At 43.8% G+C, this 26,253-nt stretch overlaps 1 protein-coding gene across 1 annotated transcript; it reads left to right on the forward strand.

Moving 5' to 3' along the window:
- Positions 1-1,101: 1,101 nt before the first annotated feature.
- Positions 1,102-23,371, forward strand: JAML (junction adhesion molecule like; the record flags this gene model as incomplete). The annotated part of the gene is made up of 9 exons (XM_082660855.1): positions 1,102-1,144; positions 4,006-4,160; positions 5,735-5,960; positions 9,705-9,817; positions 13,381-13,618; positions 17,251-17,389; positions 19,673-19,733; positions 21,203-21,286; positions 22,906-23,371. 9 exons carry the CDS (start codon positions 1,102-1,104, stop codon positions 22,996-22,998), a joined length of 1,152 nt encoding a protein of 383 aa, XP_082516981.1. The 3' UTR covers positions 22,999-23,371.
- Positions 23,372-26,253: the final 2,882 nt, after the last annotated feature.

The raw sequence follows: 26,253 nt of genomic DNA on the forward strand, positions 1-26,253 counted from the left end.
GCAACGAATACCCAATGCAGCCAGAAAGAAAGAAAAACAGACAGACAAAACGGCAAACATCAAACAGACAAATTATTAAAAAACAAAATCTCTTAGGTAATCATTTTTTATACATTAAAATGGCCACCATACGTGCTGGACTTCCAGCAGAGCTGGGTAGGGTACTATGATGTTAATACACAAAGAAGACCTTTCCTCCTAGCATATTCTGAGGTGGAATTACTCCAAAATGTTAGAGGTGCAGGGATCATGACGGAGACCAGCCACAGTAGTAGGTAGGAACCCAAGGCTTGTTGAATTGTAACTCCTGGGAGTTAGGGTTCTTCTGTTTTGTTAAGAAAATTGCAGGGCATTGTGCAGACAGTGAATTCTTTCCCAGGAGCTGGTGGATGCAGTGAAATTAATACCACAGAGATAATATAGATGTTTTAAAAGTACTTTTGCCCATGCACAACCCAATTCGCATTCTATCCATGCTATCCTGCCTAAAAAAATATTAAAAAAAATCTCACTGTGGACCTTTCATGTGGCTTCTTTGTGTCATAACTGAGTTTAAAAAATTTCCTCGTATTTGCGTATCTCTTTTCTTACATGTCCAGAACATTCTTTATATATTTAAAGGTAGTCATTTTAATTTAGTTGGAGAGATAGGTAAAAATTTCAGGCTGAGTATCCTGTAATCTTTTGTTTATGTGAAACTCTCAGATTGTAGATTGTCTAGGGTTGTCACCTCAAGGCTATCCTGGAATTGTTTGCTTTTTTTCTCTTTAAAAGCAACTTTCATCTAATCTTCCCTTATAGCCAGTCTGAGGCAGCCCGCAAGTGACTCTCCAAATACCACTCTGTTTTGTTTCATCATAGCAGTTACCAGCATCCACTGTTTCTTATTCATTCATTTGCTGCTTTTTTCCTCTCCATCTCCCCTCCACGTGCAAGCTGCTATCAGCCGGGACCTTGTCTTCCTTGCTACGTGCTGCAGCCCAGTGCCTCAGACAGAGGCTGACTCACAGAACTCTCCATTGATGTGTTAAATTAATGAACTTCTCTTGACACTATTTTCTGACTTTTTTTTTCTTTTAAGGTTGAAAAATTGAGAGCAGCATGTTTTACCCACCGAAACGCATCCTGGTGCCGGTGTTACTCAGTAAGTAGAAGCCAAGGGACCAAGGAGGGTATTTGATTTCTTGTAAGTCTCATGCGTGTTCAGAAGCCAGTTTTATATATTTTCATTTCCCCTTGCTTTGTTGAAAATGGAAACCCCAACCTGGAACTTCACAGTTTTGTTGAAACAGCCGTTTTGCTTCAACAGCTGTTTTAGAAGCCAGGTAGGAGACTCTTCCTTGGAAAGCTGAATATTCCTCTGCTGCTATTAGAAACAGAATGCCTTTGGGTCCTGACTGGGTGTTTTAGGACCTTCCTATGGGATACAAAGAAAGTTTCTCGCTGGTATTCCTGCACTTTAAATTGTTATCTTTAAAACCACAGCTAGTCTCAGATCAGGAAATGAAATTACCAAAGGGAGTCCCAGAATCCCTGTAATTGTTTTCGTGCTTTAGCTACACTAGTCTTCTTGCAGTTCCTCAAATGCGCTGAGCTCTTTCCCAATTTTGGATGGTTTCTTTTGCCTGGAACCTTCTCTCCCCACCTCACCCTAGCAAGCATGCCTAAGCCTTCCTTATCCTTCAGGTTTCTCCTTAAGCTCCACTTTTAAAAAGCCTGCTCTGGAGTCTCCTGTTCCTATGGTGCTCAGGGCTGCTTCTTCTTGCTAATCCCATCTCTTTCTAACTTTTTCATCCTTTTGTCCCCTTGTCTTCTCTTTATCCCATGGATATAGCTCTGTTGAAAGAATAAATTAATGAGATGCTTTGCTCTCATAGCTTTTTATTTTTTTCTCTTTTTTAAAAAACTTAAAAAAATTATTTGGTTGCTTTGGGTCTTAGTTGTGGCAGGTGGGCTCCTTAGTTGTGGCATGTGAACTCTTAGTTGTGGCATGCATGTGGGATCTAGTTCCCTGACCAGGGATTGAACCCGGGCCCCCTGCATTGGGAGCATGGAGTCTTAACCACTGTGCCATCAGGGAAGTCCCTATTTTTTTGTCTTTTTAAAGTATGGTTGAAGTATGGTTGATTTACAATGTTGTGTTAATTTCTGCTGTACAGCAAAGAGATTCAGTTATACATATACATACATTCTTTTTTATATTCCATTATGGTTTATCACAGGATATTGACTATAGTTCCCTGTAATATGCAGTAGGACCTTGTTGTTTATCTATTCTATTTTTCTCTTTATTATTAGTTTCTTAAACTTTGCATGGTGACCTAAACACTGACTCAGCAAAGTGCACAAAAGAATTGTCTTTGCTCTAATTCCAGGCAACATAGCATGTGCACAAACATGCAGTCAGACATACACACACACATGAAACTGGTATGTATTAGAGAATTTTTTTCCCCATGGAATCAGGGTTATAAAAATCTCAGAGGCTATTTAGACATTTCCTGGGTGAAGCAGCCTGCAAGTTTTTGCCCTTCCATCCAGAGACTTAACAATCCAACCCCGTGTGGAGTGGCCTGGTGACATCAGGGGGTATTGTACTTCTTGGAGAGGTTTTCCTCCTCTGTAGAAAGTCTCAATTTCTTCAGCCATTTCTGTACAAAGGTTACCTATCAGGTATAAGTTTCTCTTTGCTTTGGTTGTTGCTCTTGCTTTCTAGCAAACTCATTTAATTCTATAGACAGTGCTCTTCATGTTACATTAAATAAGCTTCTTATACCTTTAACCACACTTAAAGTTGCTCAGTTCTTCCTTACAGGAAAATTCCAGGTCGCTTTTGCAGGTACTTTTGATTTCTTTCAAAAAATAATTCCCTCCAGAGAGTGGAGAGTTCATGTTTTCTTTCACATCCTCCCCACTGCGTGTTGCCTGCTGTGGGCAGGAAGTTAACACTCTTCTCCCGGGGCAGCAGCTTGGATGGAGAGGTTGGCACATTTTCTGTTTACTCCAAAATTCGTTCACTTGGCTCTTCTTTGATAGGAACTGGCCAGCATCTAAATGTGTCTTTCTTGCTATGGTTATCTCTTTGCATAGAGCATGTCCTGTGGAAACAGAAATATCCATGTAATGGTTTTCTCTTTAGAAATGGTTTTTTCTTTAAGGGAAAAGAGAAATTACTTGAGCAATGGACAGATAGTGGAGGGGTACCGCATGGGCTAACCCTAGAGACTGGAAAGCCAGGGCTGAGGGCAGAGCTGGAGGAGGGAGGTGGGGAGAAGGCAAACAAAGGAAATTCAAGGGAGGAGCTGTGCTCTGTCCTGGCCTAATTACAAGGACCTGCACTACAGCCAGAATCAGCCAGCAAATTCAGAGATAAGCTTTTGTAAAGGAACTAAAGAAGGAGAAAGGCAGAGGGAAGCAAAAGTACCTGTGAACTGGCTTTTCAGTTCCCTAACTGAAACTAGGAGCCAGAGACATCCCATTTCCTGTTTATGGATGTCTAAATTCATGACCTGAAAGGAGAGACTTCAGGGTTTCTCTTCTCTTTTCTTCTTGTTTTCTTTTTGTTTTGTTTCTCTGGCCATGCCACGCCGCTTGCAGGATCTTAGTTCCCCAACCAGGGATCGAACCTGCTCCCTTGGCAGTGAAAGCGCAGAGTCCTCACCACTGGACCACCAGGGAATTCCCTCTCTTCTTTCTTTAGAAAGGAGATTGCAGGGATGAATTCTAGAAAAGGGGAAGGGACTGGCTAGGAGCACAGGACCAGTTAGCATCTATATAGCATGAAGATTGTAGAACTCCTCTGATTTGAGCTACGTGGGGGGAACTACAGTATTTCTCTTACCCTTGGGAATGCCATGCTGGTTGGAATGAAGGGCCTCTGAATACTTTGTCCACGCTGGGTCATCTGGGGTGGAAAGGTGCATATACTTGGAGATTAATACTAGTTTTTGTTGCTGAGTGTATTTGTCTGAATGATGCCTCCTCTTGCCTTTTCGACTTCTGTAGGTTATTTCTTGGGCCTGAATGACTTGATTGTTTCCTCCGTGGAGCTAACAGTCCACGTGGGTGATTCAGCCCTGTTGGGATGTATTTTCCAGAGCACAGAAGAGAAACTTGTGACCAAGGTAGACTGGATGTTCTCATCAGGAGAGCACTTCAAGGTAAGAAGGAGGAAACACTGCTGTGTATTAAACGTCCCTGGCCAATGGTGTCAGAATGTGGAGAGAGGGAGAATCAGGTCATCCAGTGCCATGAGACGGGGTTGCAGGAGCTTGGGCTCTGGAGCTTGCCAGAACGGAGCCTCCTCCTGGCCTCTTGGCTGTGTAATCAGCTGGGTAAATGGCTCAAACTCTCTGACATTCAACTTCCCCATCTGTGAAGATGAAGGTGATTATAATAATGGTAATGCTTACTTTTCGGGACCTTGAGAAGCTAATGGGAGACATGCACATAAAGTTCTTTAGTTCCTTTCCTCTATTTCTCCCATTTGTAGAGTAGCATAGGTGGGTGGGAGGGCGAGAAGAGTGAAAACGCATTGGTCTAGACAAAAAGAGTTATGGGCTAGGCACAGGAATGGTGTCACAGGAATCTTTTCTTTGGGAGGGGGCAGATTCTTTCAGCACTCCACTGACCCATTTATGTGCTGGGGAATCATCTCTTTCTCCTTCACGGCTGCTTGAAGTGTTGGCATTAGCAGATTCAGCATGGCTGAGTGAAGGCCTTTCATGGGAGCTCTTTGGATTAGGAAACAGAGTGTATTAAACCTCATCTGAGATTCTGTGGAGATACTTGTATGTCAGGATCATTTGCGAAATATGTCCTAAGTAATATATTATTGACGATAAAGTCCCAATGTTTGCAAATGAAATATTGCTTTTGTAGCTCAGAGCATGTTATCCCTATCATGCTACTGTCACTCAAATTTTTATTACTATTTATTGTTATAAGAGGGAAATACCCATGGTCTAAGTGGCTCCCCCTCCCAGTCTGTAAACCATTCCCTGTTGATGAGTCCTTCCCATGCCTTATGATAAGTTGCCTGGAGGAGGGCAGAAAGGACAGCGGTAGCAGCCAACATGCTGGGGATTCTCACAACAGCCTGTCTGTGGGATTACATTTGGATGCCATCGAATGCGGAGGCCATGGCAGAACACAGGGTGAAGATGGGAGATGCTTTTCAAAAGTTGTGAGTTTGAATCCCCAGAGTGATCTTCAGAGTGGGTGTTACATTTTACCTTAAACTGTAAGAAATGGAAATGTGTTGACCCTGTTTCTCCAATTGTCTTTGTGTAAAATGAGCCGCAGAGCCTTGTGCAAGTTAGTGTATTGCCAGGCACACGATGATGGTGATGATGATGATGATGATGTTGTTGATGGTGAATTGGGTACGAAGTACTATTTTTTTTTTTTTTTTGCGGTACGCGGGCCTCTCACTGTTGTGGCCTCTCCCGTTGTGGAGCACAGGCTGCGGACGCGCAGGCTCAGCGGCCATGGCTCACGGGCCCAGCCGCTCTGCGGCATGTGGGATCTTCCCGGACCGGGGCACGAACCCATGTCCCCTGCATCGGCAGGCGGACCCTCAACCACTGCGCCACCAGGGAAGCCCCCAAGTACTTTTTGATCACAGTGGTGATGATGACTATGCTGCCTCCACAGAACAGGGGCTTTTGAATCCAGACTCCTGGGTCTGGTGCCATGGACTTTACATTTTCTCTGATGTTGTATTGCCCTCCAGGATGATTACGTGCTCTTCTATTATGCCAACATCAGTGTGCCTGTGGGGCGTTTCCAGAATCGTGTGAACTTGGTGGGGGACATCTTACACCATGACGGTTCTCTCCTGCTGCAAAATGTGGAAGAGGCTGACCAGGGAAACTATACCTGTGAAATCCGCTTCAAAATGGAGAGCCTGGTGTTCAAAAAAGCAGTGGTCCTGCATGTACTACCAGAGGAGCCCAAAGGTACATAAATGCTTACTCAGAAGGGCGAAGGGGCAAGAGATTTGGTGTGCGGTGAGGGAAGCGAACTGATTTTGTTGAGCAAGTGACAGCCATTGTGCTATGTACTTACCACGGAGTGAGTCCTCAATAAAATAAAAATAATGATGATCATTATTTTATTATTACTTTATCATGTTTCAACCTCATGAAAATGCTGTGAAGGAAGAACTGTATTCTTTTCATTTTACAGATGAGTTAACTGAGGTTTAGAGAGATTAAGTGACTTGCCTAAGGACATATATTTATTAAATGGCATATCCAGTACTTGGACCCTGGTACCTCTGTCAACAAAGTCCATGTTTTTTTTCCACTATACCCTGATGCTTCCCATCAGTTATCCATGTTGATGTTGTGTCCATATTTTGTAGGTAACGATGTTAGGTGTTCTGGGGTATATGAAAGAAATGAGCAGATCTCTCTAACTTCCTAGGACCTTATGTTCCCATTTATAAATGGCTTCAGTAGATTGTTGGTTTTAAAAAACATGTTCTATAGAACACTCAAGGTCCAAGGAACCTGGTGGGCCACACAAAGCATGAGAACAGGGCAGGGGATTGATAGAGGATCTAGTTGGGCAGGACCTCAGGCTTCCACCTCCACTACAACCAAAGTCCTTTTCCTTTTTCCTGTTATATTCATTGGGCTGCCAGATAAGATTTCGTTTGAAGAAAGAATTCTGCTGCTTTAAAAAGTTTGAAAACCACAGAATTAGATACATTCTTTAAAAGTGTGAGGTAGAAGGAACAGTCTTTGGCCTCAGGAGAGCTTGCTGTTTAGTGAGTGAACTAGAATCTGGACACCCCGCTCCCTGCCAGCTAGTTTAGGTCCATTCTTTCAATGAGCTCCTTTGGAGCACCCTGTCCCTGTCTCTGGTGATATTCAACACACCTGTTCAGTTGTGTCTCCCCTGCTCACCTGGATCTGTGTTCTTGGTCCCATGACCAGCCCTAGACACAATGCCTGGCATAGAGTAAACATTCAGTAAACATTTGTCAAATGAAGGAAATTCTTAAATTAGCATCCCTCACTTGAATCTGACTTCTAAAAAATGGAAGGGTAGAAGGAATTGTAGAAGGTGGCCTCTGGCCTCTCTCCTAATTTTTCCTACTTTTTTCAATTGCATTTTTCTTTCGATTTTAAATCTATGGCTCTCCAGGAAGAAGAAATGAACCAACTGTCTGTGTCCCCCAAGGATTATCTTTGAGTTACCCCTTTCTACTTTGTTCTCTGATGCTGGGCCTGAGGACTACAAGCATGTCCTACAAAACGGGTGCCTATTCCTGCTTAGAAGAGACACAGAAGGAAGGAGCCCAAAGGAGGCAGTTTTAAGAACTGAGTCCATGGGAGCAGGCTAGAGCAATTTTAGGGGTAGTCAGATTTCCCAGTAGCCAGTGGAGCAATTTGTATTTACTTTTCCTTTCCAGCCGGCGTGGGAATAGCTCTAACTCCTGACCATTTGCCTGGTGGCCATCTCCTTCCATGTGAAAACTCATCTAGATTTCCTCCACAAAGTTTATCCTTCAGTTTGTAATTTTTCTGTGTTTCTACTACTTCAACTCTTTTATTCGTAGTTCTTATTTTAAACACTATAAACAATTTTCTTTTTTCTTTCTTTCCCTTTCTTTCTTTCTTAGGAATTTGCTTCCATTTTATTCTATGAAAGGATTTTAAGGCATCTGAATGTGTGTGTCCTCAGATTATACACTTATACTGTATAGATATATTGTATAACAGTTGATGAAAAGCATAAAGAGAACAAAAAGTAATTTTTATTCAAACTTGTGCATATAATTTCAGTCAGATGATCTTCATTTTTAAGATTCAAAATTGAATTAAAGTTTTCATATCAGATGAATTGCTTGAACAATGTTTTGAGTTTGGTTTAACATTTTGGAAAATATGTTGTTCAAGGAGAGAAAACATTCTTATTGAAGGGATTCATGCACATGGTAGGTCGTATAGTATGTGCGCTTTAGGTGGCCTCTGGATCCCTAACTTCATTACTCTATTATTTTTATTCTATTCTAATCTCTTTTCAATTTATAAAGGTCTATGATTCTAGAAGGGAGGCAATCTAATGAAATAATTAAAAGCCCATGTTTTGGAATCACACCTAACAGTGCTTTAAATCCTAATTTAGAGAAAGTTCCTAATATTTGGAAAACAAAATTTCAGTGGTATAGACAATTTTCTTACAAATAAAAATAATATTAACTTCCCATATTTTTGCTCTAGAATCAGCCATCCTTCCACTTAAGTGAGGTGGTAACAGTAAAGGGAGTGAGAAAGCGTGGGCTTTGTTTTCACTCAGGCCTGGGTTTGAGTGCTGGCTCTGCCTTTTACTGGCCATGAAGCTCTGGGCTCTTTCACTTTCTTCCTCTGTGAAATGGGAGAGTAATAGTGCATATCTCAAAATATTGTAATGACTAGGTGATATCCTAGGTGTCTAGCAGATGGCATAGACACCTAGGTGTGTGTTGAAGGAACTCAGAATGTTCAGTTCTTATTATTGCATTTAAAAAACAGGGTTCAATTCTTAATATACTCATAGATTTAGAGGGTGTTTCCTTCCCTATTGGTATTCTTTGCAGTGAATTTTTATTACTTCCAAAATAATTCCCTCCATAGAGTTTTGAGTTCATAATATTTTCTTTTGCTTTCTTCCCATTGTGCGTCTTTCCTCCTGGGTGGGAAGTTAACGTTCTCCCAGGGACACAATTTGGATGAAAAGGTTAGCTGATGTACTGTGTTCCTTTATGAGCTCCGCTTAATGCTCTCTTGAAGGAACTCTGTCCAGTTAAGACCTAGGCTTGTGTCTCCCTTAAATATCATCCTGCCTTTCTTTTCTTAATTGACTTTGTGGTCGATTCGTATAGAGCACTATTGAAAAATCAGAAGCATCTTTCCAATTGTTTTCTTTTTCAGGGACTTGTTGAAATGACTAAAGCAGTAAACATATGATGGGGTCAGCTGCTCGTACAAATAAGCAGGAGGAAGAGACTATTTGTTGGAAAGCCAGGAGCAGGGGAAGGGGGAGCAGATGGGGAAGTGGGGGCAGGGATTCAAACAGAAAGAAAAGCCAAGAGGAAAACTGTCTGTTGTCTTGGCCTAATTAGCAAGCAGTCCTGTGACCTGTACTCTAGCCAGAATTGTCCGAAGCAAGTCCTAAGACAACTTGTAAAAGAATAAAAGAAGTTACCCGTGATTCAGTTTTTCAGCTAGGAGAGCCAGTGGATTATTTATAAGAATGAGAGTTATATAACTTTCCACTTCCTGTTTATGTTAAGCAGATGTGGGTATCTAAGTTGGAGAACAGAAAGTGGGGGGCTTCAAGGTTTTCTGTACTTTCTTTATCACAAGCTTGAAGTGGAGTTGGGGCTTGTGGGAGAGGTTCTAGAAAAGGAGAAGGAGAAAGGAATTAAGAGAACCAGAAAGTGTTTACTGAAGTCAGTGGGACCCCAATGTTGGTAGCTAGAGGGTATTGTCTTATCCTTGGGGTATTGTGTGGATTTGAGTGAGAAACCTCTGAGTACTTTGACCACACAGAAGAATCTGGATCACCTGTGGAGGGAAGGTGTGCAGTGTTTGGCGGTGACATTGATTTTACTGTTGAGGATCTTTGGCTAAATATTATCTCTTCTAGAAGTTCTTTGGCTTCTATAGATTATACCGTGAGTTTGACTTGATTTATCATTTTATCCCCAGAGCTCATGGCTCATGTGGGTGATTCGACTCAGATGGGATGTGTTTTCCACAGCACAGAAGAGAAACACATGACCAGGGTAGACTGGATGTTCTCATCAGGAGAGCACACCAAGGTAAGGAGGAGAAACCCTCATTGTGTATAAGAAGCCCCTGGCCGATGCTGTCAGGACAGAGCGGGGAGATCAAGAATCCAGGCACCAGGTGCCATGTGGTTGTGTTGTGAGGGCTTGGGCTTTGGACCTTGGCAAAGCTGGGCCTCTCAGCTCAGCCACTTGGCTGGGCAATTTCAGCTTCCGGTTGGGAAAAATGACTCTAATGAAGATGATGAAGAAGAAGAAGTAGATGCTGCTGCTGCTCAGCTTTTCAGGTTGTCAGGACGCATATAGGAGACGGCTGATGTAAAGCATTTGTACATGACTTGGCCACTGCATTTTAGTTTAATTCCTCTTCTCCCTTCCCCTTTTCGTAGCGTCCATGGGATAGCAAGGGGGATGATTTTGGTGGCCTAGCCAGGAAGGCAATGGGCTAGGCATAAGCACAATTGCATTCGTATTCTTTTTTTAAAATTAAAAAAATGTTTTTGATTTTTATTTTTAATTAATTTTTACTGGAGTATAGTTGCTTTACAATGTTGTGTTAGTTTCTACTGTACAGCAAAGTAAATCAGCTATATGTATACATATATCCCCTCTTTTTGGGATTTCCTTCCCATTTAGGTCACCACAGAGCATCGAGTAGAGTTCCTGTGCTATACAGTAGGTTCTCATTAGTTATCTATTTTATACATAGTATCAATAGTGTATATATGTCAATCCCAATCTCCCAGTTCATCCCATTCCCCCTTCCCCCTTGGTATCCATGCGTTTGTTCTCTACATCTGTGTCTCTATTTCTGCTTTGCAAATAAGATCGTCTATACCATTTTGCATTCTTATTCTTTTTTTTTAAAAAATTATTTATTTAATTTATTTATTTTTGGCTGCGCTGGGTCTTCGTTGCTGCGCGTGGGCTTTCTCTAATTGCGGCGAACGGGGGCTACTCTTTGTTGCGGTGTGCGGGCTTCTCACCGAGGTGGCTTCTCTTGTTGCCGAGCACGGGCTCTAGGCACACAGGCTTCAGTAGCTGTGGCGTGCGGGCTTCAGTAGTTGTGGCGCATGGGCTCAGTAGTTGTGGCACACGGGCTTAGTTGCTCCGCGGCATGTGGGATCTCCTCGGACCAGGGCTCAAACCCGTGTCCCCTGCAATGACAGGCGGATTCTTAACCACTGCACCACCAGGGAAGCCCTCTTATTCTTATTTGGGTTATTTTTGTGAGTTTTCTTCTGTGCCCCATTGCCCCATTTATGTGATGGAGGGAATTTTCTTTATCTTCATGGATGCTTCGAATGTTGGGATTAGTAGGTCCTGGGGGCCAGGTTGAGGAGTACTTCATGGGAACTCTGAAGTAGTAAACAGCAAGTTAGTTCATTAGACCAGTAGATGTCAACTATGGCATGATGATATCCTGATGAGTCAAGGTGTGTTGTAAGAGATATCTCAGGTAACTTATTGTTAATAAAAGTTAAGGTACAAAGTTTAGAAAAGATTTAACTTTTATAAATGAAGACATATTCCAGGTCATCCCTACAAAAAGTCATTTATACTCACTTGATTCCTATATGCTGAGTGGGTCAGAAATGGTGGCATCCAGATGTAGAGAACAAACGTATGGACACCAAGGGGGAAAGTGGTGGTGGGGGGGTGGTGGTGGGATGAACTGGGAGTTTGGAATTGACATGTATACACTAATATGTATAAAATACATAACTAATAAGAACGTGCCGTATAAAAAATAAATAAAATAAAATTCAAAAATTCAAAAAAAAAAAAAAAAAGAAATGGTGGCATCATGGTGGGGTCTGGGGAATTACATGTAGTTCCAGATTCACCTCTGGGAACTTGTCATGCATTTATATGTCATCCACCAATTGAGACACTGCAGAAAATAGGATGAGAGTTGACGTTTTGGGTTGTGAATTTGAATCACAAGAGACAAGCCAGGTCTTTTCATTCATGTTTCTGTTTGTATGCCCATTTCCTTTTCTTAAAAGCTTTTAAAAAATAATAATATTTATATAACTTTATAAAAAACTCCAACACATTTATCTAACAAGTGTTTTTAAAGCATCTGCTATGCAGTGAATACTCAAAGCTCCTGCCCTGATGGGGGACTTACAATCAAGATGGAGGGACAGAACCTAGGGGCAGGACAGGAATAAAGACGCAGACATAGAGAATGGACTTGAGGACACGGGGAGGGGGAAGAGTAAGCTGGGACAAAGTGAGAGAGTGGCATGGACGTATATACACTACCAAATGTAAAATAGGTAGCTAGTGGGAAGCAGCCACATAGCACAGGGAGATCAGCTCGGTGCTTTGTGACCACCTAGAGGGGTGGGAAGGAGACACAAGAGGGAGGAGATATGGAGATATATGTATATGTATAGATGATTCACTTTGTTATGAAGCAGAAACTAACATACCACTGTAAAGCAATTATACTCCAATAAAGATGTTAAGAAAAAAGATGGAGGGATATACATAGTAAAACAATGAAGAAATAAATACATGATATGTCAGGTAATAGTAAGAGCTATGGAGAACAAGGAAGCAGGGTTTTGTGGTTGTTATTTTATGTAGGTGGTCAGGGAGACCTCACCAAAAAGGTAACATTTGAGCAGAGGTCTCAAGGAAGTGAAGGAGGCAACCGTGCATCTGTCTAGGGGAGAAGAGTGTTCCAGGCAAAAGAAGCAACAAGTGCAAAGGCCCTGAGGCCAGTACTCAAGGAGCAGCAAGGAGACTGGTGTGGTTGGAGTGAAGTGACCCAAGTAGGTGAGGAAAAAGCCAGTAGAAGATGAAATCAGAGAGGAGATGGGGGTGGGGCAGCTCATGGAGGACTTTGTACTTTTAGGAGAAATGGAGGGCTCTTAGAGGGTTTTGAGCAGAGGAGTGATACGATTTAACTTATATTTCTAAAGGTTCATCTGCTGAGAATAGACTGTAGTGGGGAGTATAGAGGGATACAAGTTGAGAAGCTCTTGTAGAAATCCAGGTGAGAGATGGTGGCTTGGACCAGACTGTGGAAGAGGTGAGAAGTGGCTAGATTTGGGATGTATTTCGAGGGTAGAGGGTTTGTTGTGGGATTAGATGTGAGTTGTTCAAGAAATAGAGGAGTTAAGGATGACTGCAAGATTCTTAACCAGAGCTTATGGAAGAAGACGTTGCCATTTACCAAAATGGGATGGATAAGAAGGAACTGGTTTGGGGGAGAATTTTGGAGTTCAGTTTTAGACATGTTTCAGGTGCCTATTGGAAATCCAACTGGATGTGTCATAAAAAGTAAAGGAGTACTTTTACTTTTTTTACTGGAGAAGTGCAAAAAACTGAAAGTCCCTCATTCCCACTTTCCTCATCCCTCTCTTGAGATGGAAGAGTTGTTTGTGGTTTGGTGGCATCCTGCACAACTATGTGCCCGCAGACACGTGTGTCCATGGATTTGTGTTACTTAATACCTTCTGATAATACCTTTACTGTTTCCACACACAGTCTGTGAGTCCTGAGAGCCCCCCCCCCTCAACCTTCCCGGCGCCCCTCTACCCCAGCCCTTCAATCTCATACGTTTTGCCTTTCCCTTCTAGGAGGAGATTGTGTTGCGCTATTACCCCAAACTCAAGGCAGCCATGGGATACCCCCAGAACTGGGGCCGCTTCCAGAACCGTGTAAACCTGGTGGGGGACACTTCCCACAACGATGGCTCCATTGTGCTCCACAGAGTGAAGGAGTCTGATGGAGGAAGCTACACCTGCAGTATCCACCTGGGGAACCTGACAGTCAGGAAAACCACTGTGCTGCACGTGATCCTGAAAGAGCCTCGAAGTATCTAACATTTGGTTGGAGAGGGAGGAGGAGCCTCATAGCTGGTAGGCAGGGCCAGGACTAGGGTGAGGCTGGAGAGGCTTCTAGGGTGCAAAATTTAAGGAGGCATCACTCCCAGGTGCTGTACTTGCCTGAACCTGATAAGCCCAGCACTTATCAAGCACTTGTACCCTGTACTTGCATGACCTTGAGAGTGAGACCTCCTTAAATTTGGTGCCCTATGCACCTTACTTGCCTCACCCTAGTTCTTCCCTGCTGGCAGGTCAAGGAAAAAAAAGCTCATATTGAGTGAACACCACCCCTCTGCCGGACCTCACTCATCATTAGTGTAATATACTAAGTTAAAAGTACAGGAGCTCAGAGATGGATTGGAGTTGTTTTGACTTGGCTTCAAGGGAGATGCTCTGTGCTCTGTAGTGGAAAGGAAGATGGTCCCGAGCTGGTGAGAGACAGCAAAGAACAGAGAGAAAACAGGAAGGGGTCAGAACCAACAATAGAGGGGTTTCCTGATCAAAGATTCTGTATTCTGGCGAAACACTGTGTATTAAGGCCATTGGTGTGTAGGAGAGTAAAGACTAAATTGGGTTGACTGATAGAGGTTGATAAGTGAGGAGTTCAAGTTAAACCATAACCCAGTTAGCAGTCAGGATGTGGCCTGTGGACTTTGCCTTTTGCTAGGGACCCAGGGCTGGGCTGTGGTTGGTTGGGGGCAGGGATAGAGGTGAGGGTGCAACACACCCCAGTACCTCTGGCCAGAGACCTAAGTCTATGGAGGCGCCTTCTTGCCAATAGCAAAGGATCCCAGCTGGAGAGGGAAGAAGACAGATGGCTTTCTTCACTCTCAGAAGTCTCTGCTCCACTTCACAGAGAAAATAGAAGCCATTAACGGGAGCTCATTCAACTTTGGAGCCCTCCCCGCCCACAAACGGACCTACATCCACTCCCATCGTCCTCCCTGCCCTGCCATCCTGAGCTCCCTTCCACCCAGGGCTTATCTGAGCCCCTGTGCTCGGGTGGTGCTCTCTCTTCCTTCTCAGGATCCTCACAGCATGGCTCTTTAAGCCCATACTTTCCAAGGGCTTCTACCACTCAGCACAAACATACACTCCACTCTTCCTCTTACCTATGTCCTTGTCTCCTTTAGCTCTCATCCTATATCTTTATTTTTCTTGAAACAGCTTTATTGAGATACAACCCACATACCTTACAATTTACCCATTTAAAGTGTACACTTGATGGTTTTTTGTATATTCCGAGTTGTGCAACCTTCCCCACAGTACATTATGTATTTCTTTCTTTACACAGCCAGATAGCTTGCTAAAGGGCTGGACATGGTGTCTCCTATCTCATCTCCCATTAATTGATAGCACACTGCATTCAGTCTTCTGCTTCTACCTCTGCTCTAGCATAGGTCACCAATGGTACTCTAAAGGCACATCCTTGACCTTCTCTACCTCAGTAGTATTGAACACCATGTTCTACATACATTCAATATATTCTATGTTAGATACAACTTTATCTGTCTGCCTATCTATCTATCTCTAGGTATTATATGAGCTCCACCCAAATATTCCACAAATACTCAAATACAACATATCCAAACCTACCCCTCTCACCTCTCCCCAGCCCATCTCTTCAACCTCAGTTAATGTCACCACCATCTACACAGTTATCCAACTGGATGCCTGGGAGTTGTACTTGATTCTTCCCTTTCCCATGACCCCCAGTCTAACAAGTTGACAAGTCCTGTCATTTCTACTACTGACTTTAAAAAAATATATATCTTTATTGGAGTATAACTGCTTTACAATGTTGTGTTAGTTTCTGCTGCACAACAAAGCAAATCAGTCATATGCATACACATGTCCCCATATCCGCTCCCTCTTGCGTCTCCCTCCCACCCTCCCTATCCCACCCCTCTAGGTGGTCACAAAGCACTGAGCTGATCTCCCTGTGCTATGCAGCAGCTTCCCACTAGCCACGCATTTTACATTTGGTAGTGTATATATGTTGATGCTACTCTCTCACTTCATCTCAGCTTCCCCTTCCTCCACGGTGTCTTCAAATCTGTTCCCTACGTCTGCGTCTTTATTTCTGCCCTGCCGCTAGGTTCATCATACCTTTTTTTTTAGATTCCATATATGTGCATTAGCAACCCGTATTTGCTTTTTCTCTTTCTGACTTACTTCACTCTGTATGACAGACTCTAGGTCCATCCACCTCATTACAGATAATTCAGTTTCGTTCCTTTTTATGGCTGTCTACTACTGACTGGATCTGCCTCCTCTCCCATCTGTCACCACCGCCTTATTCTGGCTGTCTCATCCCCGTCTTGGACTGTAGGCCTCTAACAAGTCTCTGCTTTCATTCTCAGTCACTACCCCTCATTCTTCATGCAGCTCTGAGTGCCATCTTTCTCAGTAACAAATCTCAACTGCTTATAATCTCTTAATGTCTTCTCCATCGCCAAGGAAAAAAATCCAAACTCCTCATTGAGATAATCAAGGTCCTGCATGACTTAGCTCCTGTTACTGATCCAGCCTCATTCCCCACCACACCGACAAACACAACCTTTGAACCAGACCCATGGAACTCTTGCTAGTTTCTAAAAGCACCATCCTGTCACCTAAAAGCACCTAAGAGGGCCTCCCTGGTGGCGCAGTGGTTGAGAGTCCGCCTGCCGATGCAGGGGACACGGGTTCGTGCCCCGGTCCGGGAAGATCCCACATGCCGCGGAGCGGCTGTGCCCGCGAGCCATGGCCGCTGAGCCTGCGCGTCCGGAGCCTGTTGCTCCGCAACGGGAGAGCCCACAACAGTGAGAGGCCCTCGTACCACAAAACAAAACAAAACAAACAAACAAAAAAAGCACCTAAGAGCTCCAGACCTTGGGTATAAGGTCCCTACCATCCTTCCCCATACTGTTTGCCAAAAAAACCTTGATGTTTCCTTTAAGACTCAACTTAAACTCTTAAACTTTTGCTGACAAGTTCTCAGGTTCTGCTCCCATAGAATTGGGTACCCTTTTCTCTGTGCTGCTCTGTACTCTATATGGACTGCTCTCAAAGCATCTATAAGCAGTCTGTGGTTTTCTGTTTACATTGTCTCTCTCCTTGAAGGCAGGGACCACGCACTATTTGTCTTTGTATCTTCTGTGCCTAGTGATATCTGGCACCCAGGAGGTGTTTGATGTGTATGTTCAGAGTGAACTGAGGAAATGAGTGAAGGGCGCCATAAGGGTGGAAGTGCTTTACTTTGTATCATGACTATGGGGCTGAGTGTTGTAGAGCAGGCTCTAACATGTCTGTTATTTCTGTCATTTGGTAAACCACATTTTAAGATAGAATTATTAATGTGAAAGGAAACTCTACTGTAGGTGAGGTGATATTCTCTTTTCCCACCGACCTTAGTCTACATTTTAATGGTAAGCGGGGGTGGGTGGGTGTGTGTGTCAGCGGACTTTGGTTCTCAATCTAATGGGGACAGATGGAGTCCTAGTGTTTCAACACGGAGTGTAGTCTGACCTTCTCCTCCCACTTCTGACGTGGCTGTTGCTACTTGGTCTAGAACTGGTGAGGCTCCCAGCTCTTTTCTGGATTATTGAGGCCCTGTCGTTACTTCTCTCCTTTCCCAAGCATTGGTGACCTCAGTAACCCTCAGACCTGAGATCCTGGGCGGTAATCAGCTGGTGATCATTGTGGGAGTTGTCTGCGCCACTATCCTGCTGCTTCCGGTTCTGATATTGATTGTGAAGAGGACCTATGGGAATAAGAGGTACAGGGCTGCTCCCATCTCTTGGGCTGGGGGGCTGGAGATGCCTCTAGCCTGAAGTGGAAGAGAGTGATAAGTCTCTAAGTGTGCCATTTTCACAGAAGGGGGTGTTTTAAACCAGAATCATCTGTGGTTACCACATTAGACGTCATCGTATAGTGACCCCCCCCCTTTGCTCACTGTTATCCTGAAAGGCCTTGCACATTCCCACACCATCCTCATTTTACAAAGATTACACAGACTTACAAATGTTGGTCCAAGTAGAGCACAATTAAGAGTGTAAATCTTATGCAAGAACCGTAATGGTGCTATTCAATGCCCGAAACGATTTTTGAATTGCCCACAGTATGTATGTACTTCGTAGAGAAGCTCAGGCTTTGAGGGTTGTCAGTGGTTTTATCTGAAGGACCACATTTTAATTATGAGAAGCTACTTCTGAATGAATGGCCTCAGGTCCTAAATTATTTATTGTTGAAATGTGTTTTTAAAGGCTTGAAATTCTACCAGTACCTCAGAAATACACCGAGGCTCTGGGCACGGGCACTGGTGTTTCACTGGCTGTTGGCAGGCTCATATCCTTCCGTTTATCCAACTATGGATGAACTATGTTGCTAGGGCAAATTGACTCTCTTTTTGAAATAGTGTCAATGGGCAAGAACCCCCATTGAGACTGAGTAGTGCTGACTTTTGGGACTCCTTTCTCCATGGGACATGTATTATCCAGAAACTGGTGCTGCCTGCTAGGTTTGCACTTGACTCCCCAGGGGCTCTCTGACTTGGTTTTGAACTTGAAGGTCTTTGCTTTGGGCATGTGGACAGCACTGAACCGAGAGTTAGACAACCTGGCTTTCCCTATCAACTCACTTCTCTGCTCTGGGCCTCAGTTTCCCTCAAAATGAAGAGCAGCATTCCCATGTCTGTCTGTCTACTAGTTTATTCTAAAGAAATAGTCGGACGGATGTGCCGAGACTTGTGCATAAACGTGGTTGCTGTAGCAAAGATTATAATTAAAAACTGAAATCAGGGCTTCCCTGGTGGCACAGTGGTTGAGAGTCCGCCTGCCAATGCAGGGGACACGGGTTCATGCCCCGGTCCGGGAAGATCCCACATGCCGCGAAGCGGCTGGGCCCGCGAGCCATGGCCGCTGAGCCTGCGGGACCGGAGCCTGTGCTCCGCAACGGGAGAGGCCACAACAGTGAGAGGCCCACGTATCGTAAAAAAAAAAAAAAAAAAACTGAAATCATTCTCAGTGCCTGTCAGAAAGGTAATGATTCAATGAATTGGTATTCCATTCAATGAAATACCGCATGGCTCTGTATGTAATGATGGAGAAAGATGTCCAAGGAGTAGTATTATACAATATATAGTATGATCTCATTTTAATAAAAAAGCATATTATGTAATTCTCTCTTCAGCAGCATATATACTAAATATATTTTGTGTGAGTATACTTATGCTTGCATTGGGAGAGGTTTGGAAGGATAATTCTAAAATATTAATAGTGCTATTTGGGATAAAAGAAAACGTGGGTCCTAGGAGGGTAGGGGGTTTACTGGAGCTTCAACTTCAGACTGTCTACATTTCTGTATTATTTGAGTTATTTTACAATCAGAGCATACAACTTTATAATCAGAAAATACGATTAAAATATTTCTACTCTGAGACAAAATAATATACATTCCTTTCTAGCTTTAACCCTGGTTGTTGTTATTTTTCTTTTTTCGCTCCACCTTAGGCCAAAATAGGAAAAAAAGGAAGCCTATTTAGTGGCAAATGCAGAAGGCAGATGGTCGAGCGATCAAAGGCCAAGGGCAAGGAAGGGGCCGGAGCTCCCAGCCCTGGGTGTTTGAGGGGATAATTCTGCTTGGCCTCCTCCCTGGAAGAAAGAAGCCGGAAGCCTTTGAACCGGTGTCTCGCTGAGCTTCTGCTGCTCCCTGCTGGCTCAGCTCCATCTCCCCAGTCCTCGGAAATGTTAAAATCGAATCCCATGGCCCCTCTCTATTAATTCACTTAAAATTGTTATGGGCAGAAAACTTGTTAGTGTGACAATAGAGAGGTTGAAGCTGTCGTTCACCCTAAACTATCTCCAGATGCCTTTCTGCTCTCGGTGAAAGAGATGCATCTCTCAGATCTCAAGCGGAGCTGGGTAGCATGGGCTGTAGGTGTCTGGGAGTAGTTCCTAACCTGGGGTCTCTCTCTTCATAAAACTCTGTGTGGTCTCATGTTGTCACCCTTGGATATACGGTGCTGGTTGGGTAATTCCACATGCTTTTCATGCCTTTGCAGTTCAGTAACTTCCACAACCTTGGTCAAAAACCTGGAGAACACAAAGAAGGCAAATCCAGAGGTAAGAGAAGAACTGTGCCATTTTGCTGCTGTGCTCAGTGAGGGCAAGGTGGAGGCTGCTCCAGGATCCAGGTGGTGTGAACTGTGTCTCACTCATCGTTATGTCTCGGCGCATCCAGTGCCTGGCACAGAGCAGCGGCTCAGGAAATCTCCATCACTGCAATGAGTCCCTGGGAGAGTGAGTGGCGTGGGGCGGACAGGGCCAGTCCAGCAGCCCAGTACATCCTTGGAGGGCCCTGGGAAAGTCCCAGTTCAAGCCCAGCTCTGCCACCTCCCTGAGCCTCAGTTTTCTCATCAGTAAAATGAGTTTAAGGACAAACATATTTGCCCCGTTGTAAGGTTCAAATAACATGATGATAGGCAAGTGCTTTGTAATCTATGAGGCACGGTATCAATATAAAGGATGATTACGATCCATTCCAGAGTTAAGTGAAGGAGTTAATTGTTCAGATTAAATATTCGGGCACCTTTAGAAAGAGAGGATCAAGAACTTTTTCAACCATATTAGTTGTGATAAATAATTGCTACCAGGGACTGAGAAATGGATTAGTTTCCTTGAACTCTTTTTTTCCCCTTTTGTTCTTTCATTTCTTCCCTCCTCCTTCCTTTTTTCCCCCTCCCTCCCTCCTTTCTTCCCCCCTTCCTTCCTTCCTTCCTTCCTCCCTCCCTCCCTCCCTCCCTCCCTCTCTCTCTCTCTCTTTCTTTCCTTTGAAAAACTCCTCTTATCATATTTACCTTTCCATCTTTTGGGCTGTTTGTGTCCCAAGAGTAGGATTTTCTCACAACATAGTGCAGGGGACTCCAGAAGTCCAAGACTTTGCCAGTGGATGATATCACTTCTCCAAATAGTGACAGGAATGGGAATCACAAAGTACCTCTGACCTCACAGATGTGAAGTTCAGTGAGGGCTGTTCCTGGCATATAAACCCTCTGGAAGAGATGATGACAGTTAGCTGCTGATGAATGCCGTCCTGCCATGACTCTAATTAGGAGGAAATAATCACAAAGTACAAATAATTTGGCAAGATAAGAATTTTCTGCTGCTACCTCAATGCCCATCCAAACAAAGATGTTTGATTTTTTTTTTTTTTTGGCCACGGCATGCAGCACGTGGGATCTTAGTTCCCTGACCAGGGAGCGAATCTGTGCCCCCTGCATTAGGAGCGTGCAGTCTTAACCACTGGACCGCCAGTGAAGTCCCAGATGTTTGACTTTTGAACCAAAGAATTTGGTTCTTAAGATAGTGCTCTTTGCTGATGAGCTAATTTTCTTAATTTCCAGGAAGTCTGAGGAGTGGATTATCGTGACCTATGATAATTCTCTAGCTCTTAGTAACCCTCTGACCTACTGATTTTTGTGGTTTATACCCTCGAGAACCCCTGTCCCCTTGAAGAGTGGTAGATAGCCTTTTCTCTGGCGTGTAAGACTTGTTGAGTTTTAGGAATATTTACATGATTTTCTCCCCTCTAGAAACATATCTACTCCTCAATAACCATGCAAGAGGTGACTGATGAAGAATCAAGTGGAAAGTCAGAGGCCACCTACATGACCATGGTGAGGAATATTCTGGGTCCAGCCAAGCCAGGCATCTGGAGGCGGGAAAAGGAGCTGGGAAGGTTACGGCAAACTCATGGGGGATGCACATTGCTAGGTCCCCTGGGGAGGCCACTCTGCTGAGGGCAGAGATTTTTCTAGGTAGTAGGAAAGGGTGAGAAGCTGAAGCTCTGCTGGATAGAAAAGTCATATCAAACTTGTCCTTGTACCCAGTTTCGAGTATTATGAGCATCTCTAGGGCTGGAAAGGATTGATCTTAGCATAGTAACGAGGAGCCTGTAAGATCCTTGCACAGGCATCGTGTCACAAGGGATGGTTTTCCTTCCTTTCAAAAGATGCCTTCCAACTCTTAGATTTTTAAATTCTGTGACTTATTATACCTTGGCATCATCTAATTGCCGGCAAGTCTTCATGCTGAATTTCATGTAATAATACAGAGTCTGATTCCTACTTTCTCTTTGCTCAACTGTCCAGGGAAGTCCAGCACCTAAAAAAGACCCTTGCTGTGTAGTGAGTAGGGGTAAGGACAAAAGGACTGAGCTGGCGAGAGATATGATGCTATCTGTAGACTAACGATAGGCACCCCAGCCATGGAGGGAGCCGTGTTCTGCTGGGTTCAGGGAGGCTGGCCTCCTCTGTTTATAGGATGATGGCTTGTGTTTGTTCCTGTCACACCAGCGCTAAGGACACATGACTTCCAGATAATTACAGCAGAGAAAGGTTCTGCCAGGGAAGTGTGAGATCAGAGCCCTGGCCTGGCTCCACCAAGGGAAACATAAGCTCCCCTCTGAAGTTGAATATAGTCATTCCCCTCCCCCCGTCCTTCTCCTGTTATAGCCATGTGGTGCTACAGTGACGGCCAGAACCTCATCTTAGAAACCTGCTGATACAGCTGCACAGTGGCTGCTGCGGAGTGTGTCAGCCACCTGGGTGGTACTGTCTGCAGATAGTCTGTGGGGCAGAGATGATGGAGGAGGGAAAGCCAGTTCCAAAGCCAGCTTCCCCATGTTCACTGCCAGGTGCTTGCGATTTAAACTTTGCAGAAAATGGCAGCCCTGTCCCCTTGAAACGGTTTCACTAAAGCGAGTGTGATGAGAGGACAGGGCCACAAACTCAAAGCCCTTCAGGGGTTGTCAAGTTATTTTAAAACACTATGTACCAAATTAAACAAGCCCGTGGGTGAATTCTGGCCTGCGTACCACTTGTTTGAGACCTCAGGTAGGGAGGTGTTATCTGAAAGAGAGCAGGGCAACAAAGAACCTTTGCTTCTTCATTAAATTTACTTAAATGAAGGGGGCACCGCGCCGTGTCCCCTTTCTGAGGCTGTATAGCACAATGGTTAAGATCACAGGCTTTGGAGTTGGACACACCAGGGTCCAAATCTTTACCTTGACTTAGAAGCTAGCTCAGTCTTAGGCAGGTAACTTAGCTTCTCTGAACTTCAGTTTCTTAATCCTTAATGGGAATAATAAAACCTATCTCTCGGGTGGTAAGGATCAAATGAGACAGTGCATGTGAAATTCAGAATTGGGCCAGACAGATGGAAAGAGCTCAATAAATGGTAACTATTATGATTGAAATGCTTCTTACAAATGTGCTTTGTTTCTCTCTCCCCACAGCACCCAGTTTGGCCTTCTCTGAGGTCACCACCAACTAGCCCATCTGACAAAAAGTCAGATGGGGGAATGCCAAGGACAGAGCAAGCTTTTTGAAAAGAAGGGGGAGTTCCCTTTGCCCTTGGCCGTGGCACAGACTCTCTCTTCCTTGTGTCCTGAGTCCATGTCAGACCCCCTGCCCTCCAAGTCCTCCCCCGGCCTCATTGCTTGGGCAAAGGGCTGAAGATGGAGGGCTTGAAGCTTGGCAGAGAGAAGGGACAGCTCTGGAGGAACAGGCCCTGATTAGGGGGAGCATGGACTTGGTCCCTCTGGAGCGGGACACTGGCCCTGGGGACCCTGACTGAGCTGCCCCAGAGGCCGCAAGCATCCCATCAGGTCAGACCCTCTGCTTGGACGGTGCTCTTTGTGGATGGTTCCAGGGAAGAATCACAGAGATAAAAACCAACCCAAATGATTTCTTTGGCCAATTATCCCCAAATAAATGCAGTTTGTGGAAATCATCCTGTGTTTCTACCCTGGCTCAGGGACAAGTGGAGTCTTGGTGAGGAATCTATGGTCTGGAACTCCTGAAACAATTGAAGTGACTGGAGGAAAGCCCTGCTGTGACTTACACACTGGGGTTTTGAGGGGGTGAATGGGGTTGGAAGTGGGGTATGAATACGGCTCTTTGACTTAACGCAGTGCTTCTTGATCCTGGCTGGGTTTCAGAGTGGCTGGTGGCTCTCTGCTGGGCTCCACCAGAGGTGCTCTGGTTTGGAATTCTTGGGTGGAGCTGGGGCACTTACCTTTTACAAAAGTGACACTCATGCGTCGCCAAAGTGGACAGCCAGTGATTTAACTCTTGGTCTGAAATGTGAGGCTCCCTTACCTTTGGGTTACTATTGTAAGATTTCATGAGGTTAGTTTTTAAAATCCTTTGGTTCTGAACTCCTATTTCTAGTCTGGGCCCAGCTCAGATCTCCTCGTCTTTATTCCCACAGGGCCTTCCTCATTCTCTGCATCCCACTTTTCCCTCTTAGCCATTCAGGGCCTGGATAAAGAGCAGGTCTTTTGTGGGTCTCTGATTTCTGATCCAATCTTAAGTGAGCTGCACTTTTTAAAATTGGAGTATAGTTGCTTTACAATGTTGTGTTAGTTTCTGCTGTACAGCAAAGTGAATAAGCCACATGTATACCTATATCCCCTCTTGGATTTCCTTCTCATTTAGGTCACCACAGAGCATCGAGTAGAGTTCCCTGTGCTATACATTCTGTTCTCATTAGTTATCTATTTTACACATGGTAGTGTATATATGTCAGTCCCACTCTCCCGATCCATCCCACCCTCGTTTCCCGCCTTGGTATCCATACGTTTATTCTCTACATCTACAGCTCTATTTCTGCTTGGAAATAAGTTCATCTCTGCCATTTTTCTAGACTCCACATATATGCATTAACACACAATATTTGTTTTTCTCTTTCTGACTTACTTCACCCTGTATGACAGTCTCTATGTCCATACACGTCTCTACAAGTGACCCAGTTTCGTTCCATTTTAGGGTTGAGTAGTATTCCATTGTATATATGTACCACATCTTCTTTATCCATTCCTCTGTTGATGGACATTTAGGTTGTTTCCATGTCCTGGCTATGGTAAATAGTGCTGCAATGAATATTGGGGTACACGTATCTTTTTGAATTATGGTTTTCTCCGGATATATACCCAGGAGGGGGATTGCTGGGTCATATGGTAGTTCTATTTTTAGTTTTTTAAGGAACCTCCATACTGTTCTCCATAGTAGCTGTGTCAACTTACATTCCCACCAACAGTGCAAGAGGGTTCCCTTTTCTCCACACCCTCTCCAGCATTTATTGTTTGCAGATTTTTTGATGGTGGCCATTCTGACTGGTGTGAGGTGATACCTCATTGTAGTTTTGATTTGCATTTCTCTAATAATTAGTGATGTTGAGCAGCTTTTCACGTGTTTGTTGCCCATCTGTATGTCTTCTTTGGAGAAATGTCTATTTAGGTCTTCTGCCCATTTTTTGATTGGGTTGTTTGTTTTTTTGATATTGAGCTGCGTGAACTGTTATATTTTGGAGATTAATCCCTTGTCCGTTGATTCATTTGAAAATATTTTCTCCCTTTCTGAGGGTTGTCTTTTCGTCTTGTTTATAGTTGCCTTTGTTGTGCAAAAGCTTTGAAGTTTCATTAGGTCCCATTTGTTTATTTTTCTTGTTATTTTCATTACCCTAGGAGGTGGGTCAAAAAAGACCTTGCTGCGATTTATGTCAAAGGGTGTTCCGCCTGTGTTTTCCTCTAAGGGATTTATAGTGTCAGGCCTTAGCTTTAGGTCTCAAATCCATTTTGAGTTTGTTTATTTATTTATTTTTTATAATGTGTTTTCTAAATTTAGATTTTTTAAAACATCTTTATTGGAGTATAATTGCTTTACAGTGGTGTGTTAGTTTCTGCTTTATAACAAAGTGAATCAGTTATACATATACATATATCCCCATATCTCTTCCCTCTTGCGTCTCCCTCCCTCCCCCCCTCCCTATCCCACCCCTCTAGGTGGTCACAAAGCACCGAGCTGATCTCCCTGTGCTATGCGGCTGCTTCCCACTAGCTATTGGTTTTACATTTGGTAGTGTATATATGTACATGCCACTCTCTCACTTTGTCCCAGCTTACCCTTCCCCCTTCCCGTATCCTCAAGTCCATTCTCTAGTAGGTCTGTGTCTTTATTCCCGTCCTGCCCCTAGGTTCTTCATGACAATTTTTTTTTTTTTAGATTCCATATATATGTGTTAGCATATGATATTTTTCTCTCTCTGACTTACTTCACTCTGTATGACAGACTCTAGGTCCATCCACCTCACTACAAATAACTCAATTTCGTTTCTTGTTATGGCTGAGTAATATTCCATTGCATGTATGTGCCACATCTTCTTTATCCATTCATCTGTCGATGGACACTTAGGTTGCTTCCATGTCCTGGCTATTATGAATAGAGCTGCAATGAACATTGTGGTACATGACTCTTTTTGAATTATGGTTTTCTCAGGGTATATGCCCAGTAATGGTATTGCTGGGTCATATGGTAGTTCTATTTTTAGTTTTTTAAGGAACCTCCATACTGTTCTCCCTAGTGGCTGTATCAACTTACATTCCCACCGACAGTGCAAGAGAGTTCCCTTTTCTCACACTCTCTCCAGCATTTATTGTTTGCAGAATTTTTGACGATGGCCATTCTGACTGGTGTGAGGTGTTACCTCATTGTAGTTTTTATTTGCATTTCTCTAATGATTAGTGATGTTGAGCATCCTTTCACATGTTTGTTGGCAATCTGTATATCTTCTTTGGAGAAAT

This window comes from Grampus griseus (genome assembly GCF_964374135.1).
Source record: "Grampus griseus genome assembly, chromosome: 8".
Classification (NCBI taxonomy): domain Eukaryota; kingdom Metazoa; phylum Chordata; class Mammalia; order Artiodactyla; family Delphinidae; genus Grampus; species Grampus griseus.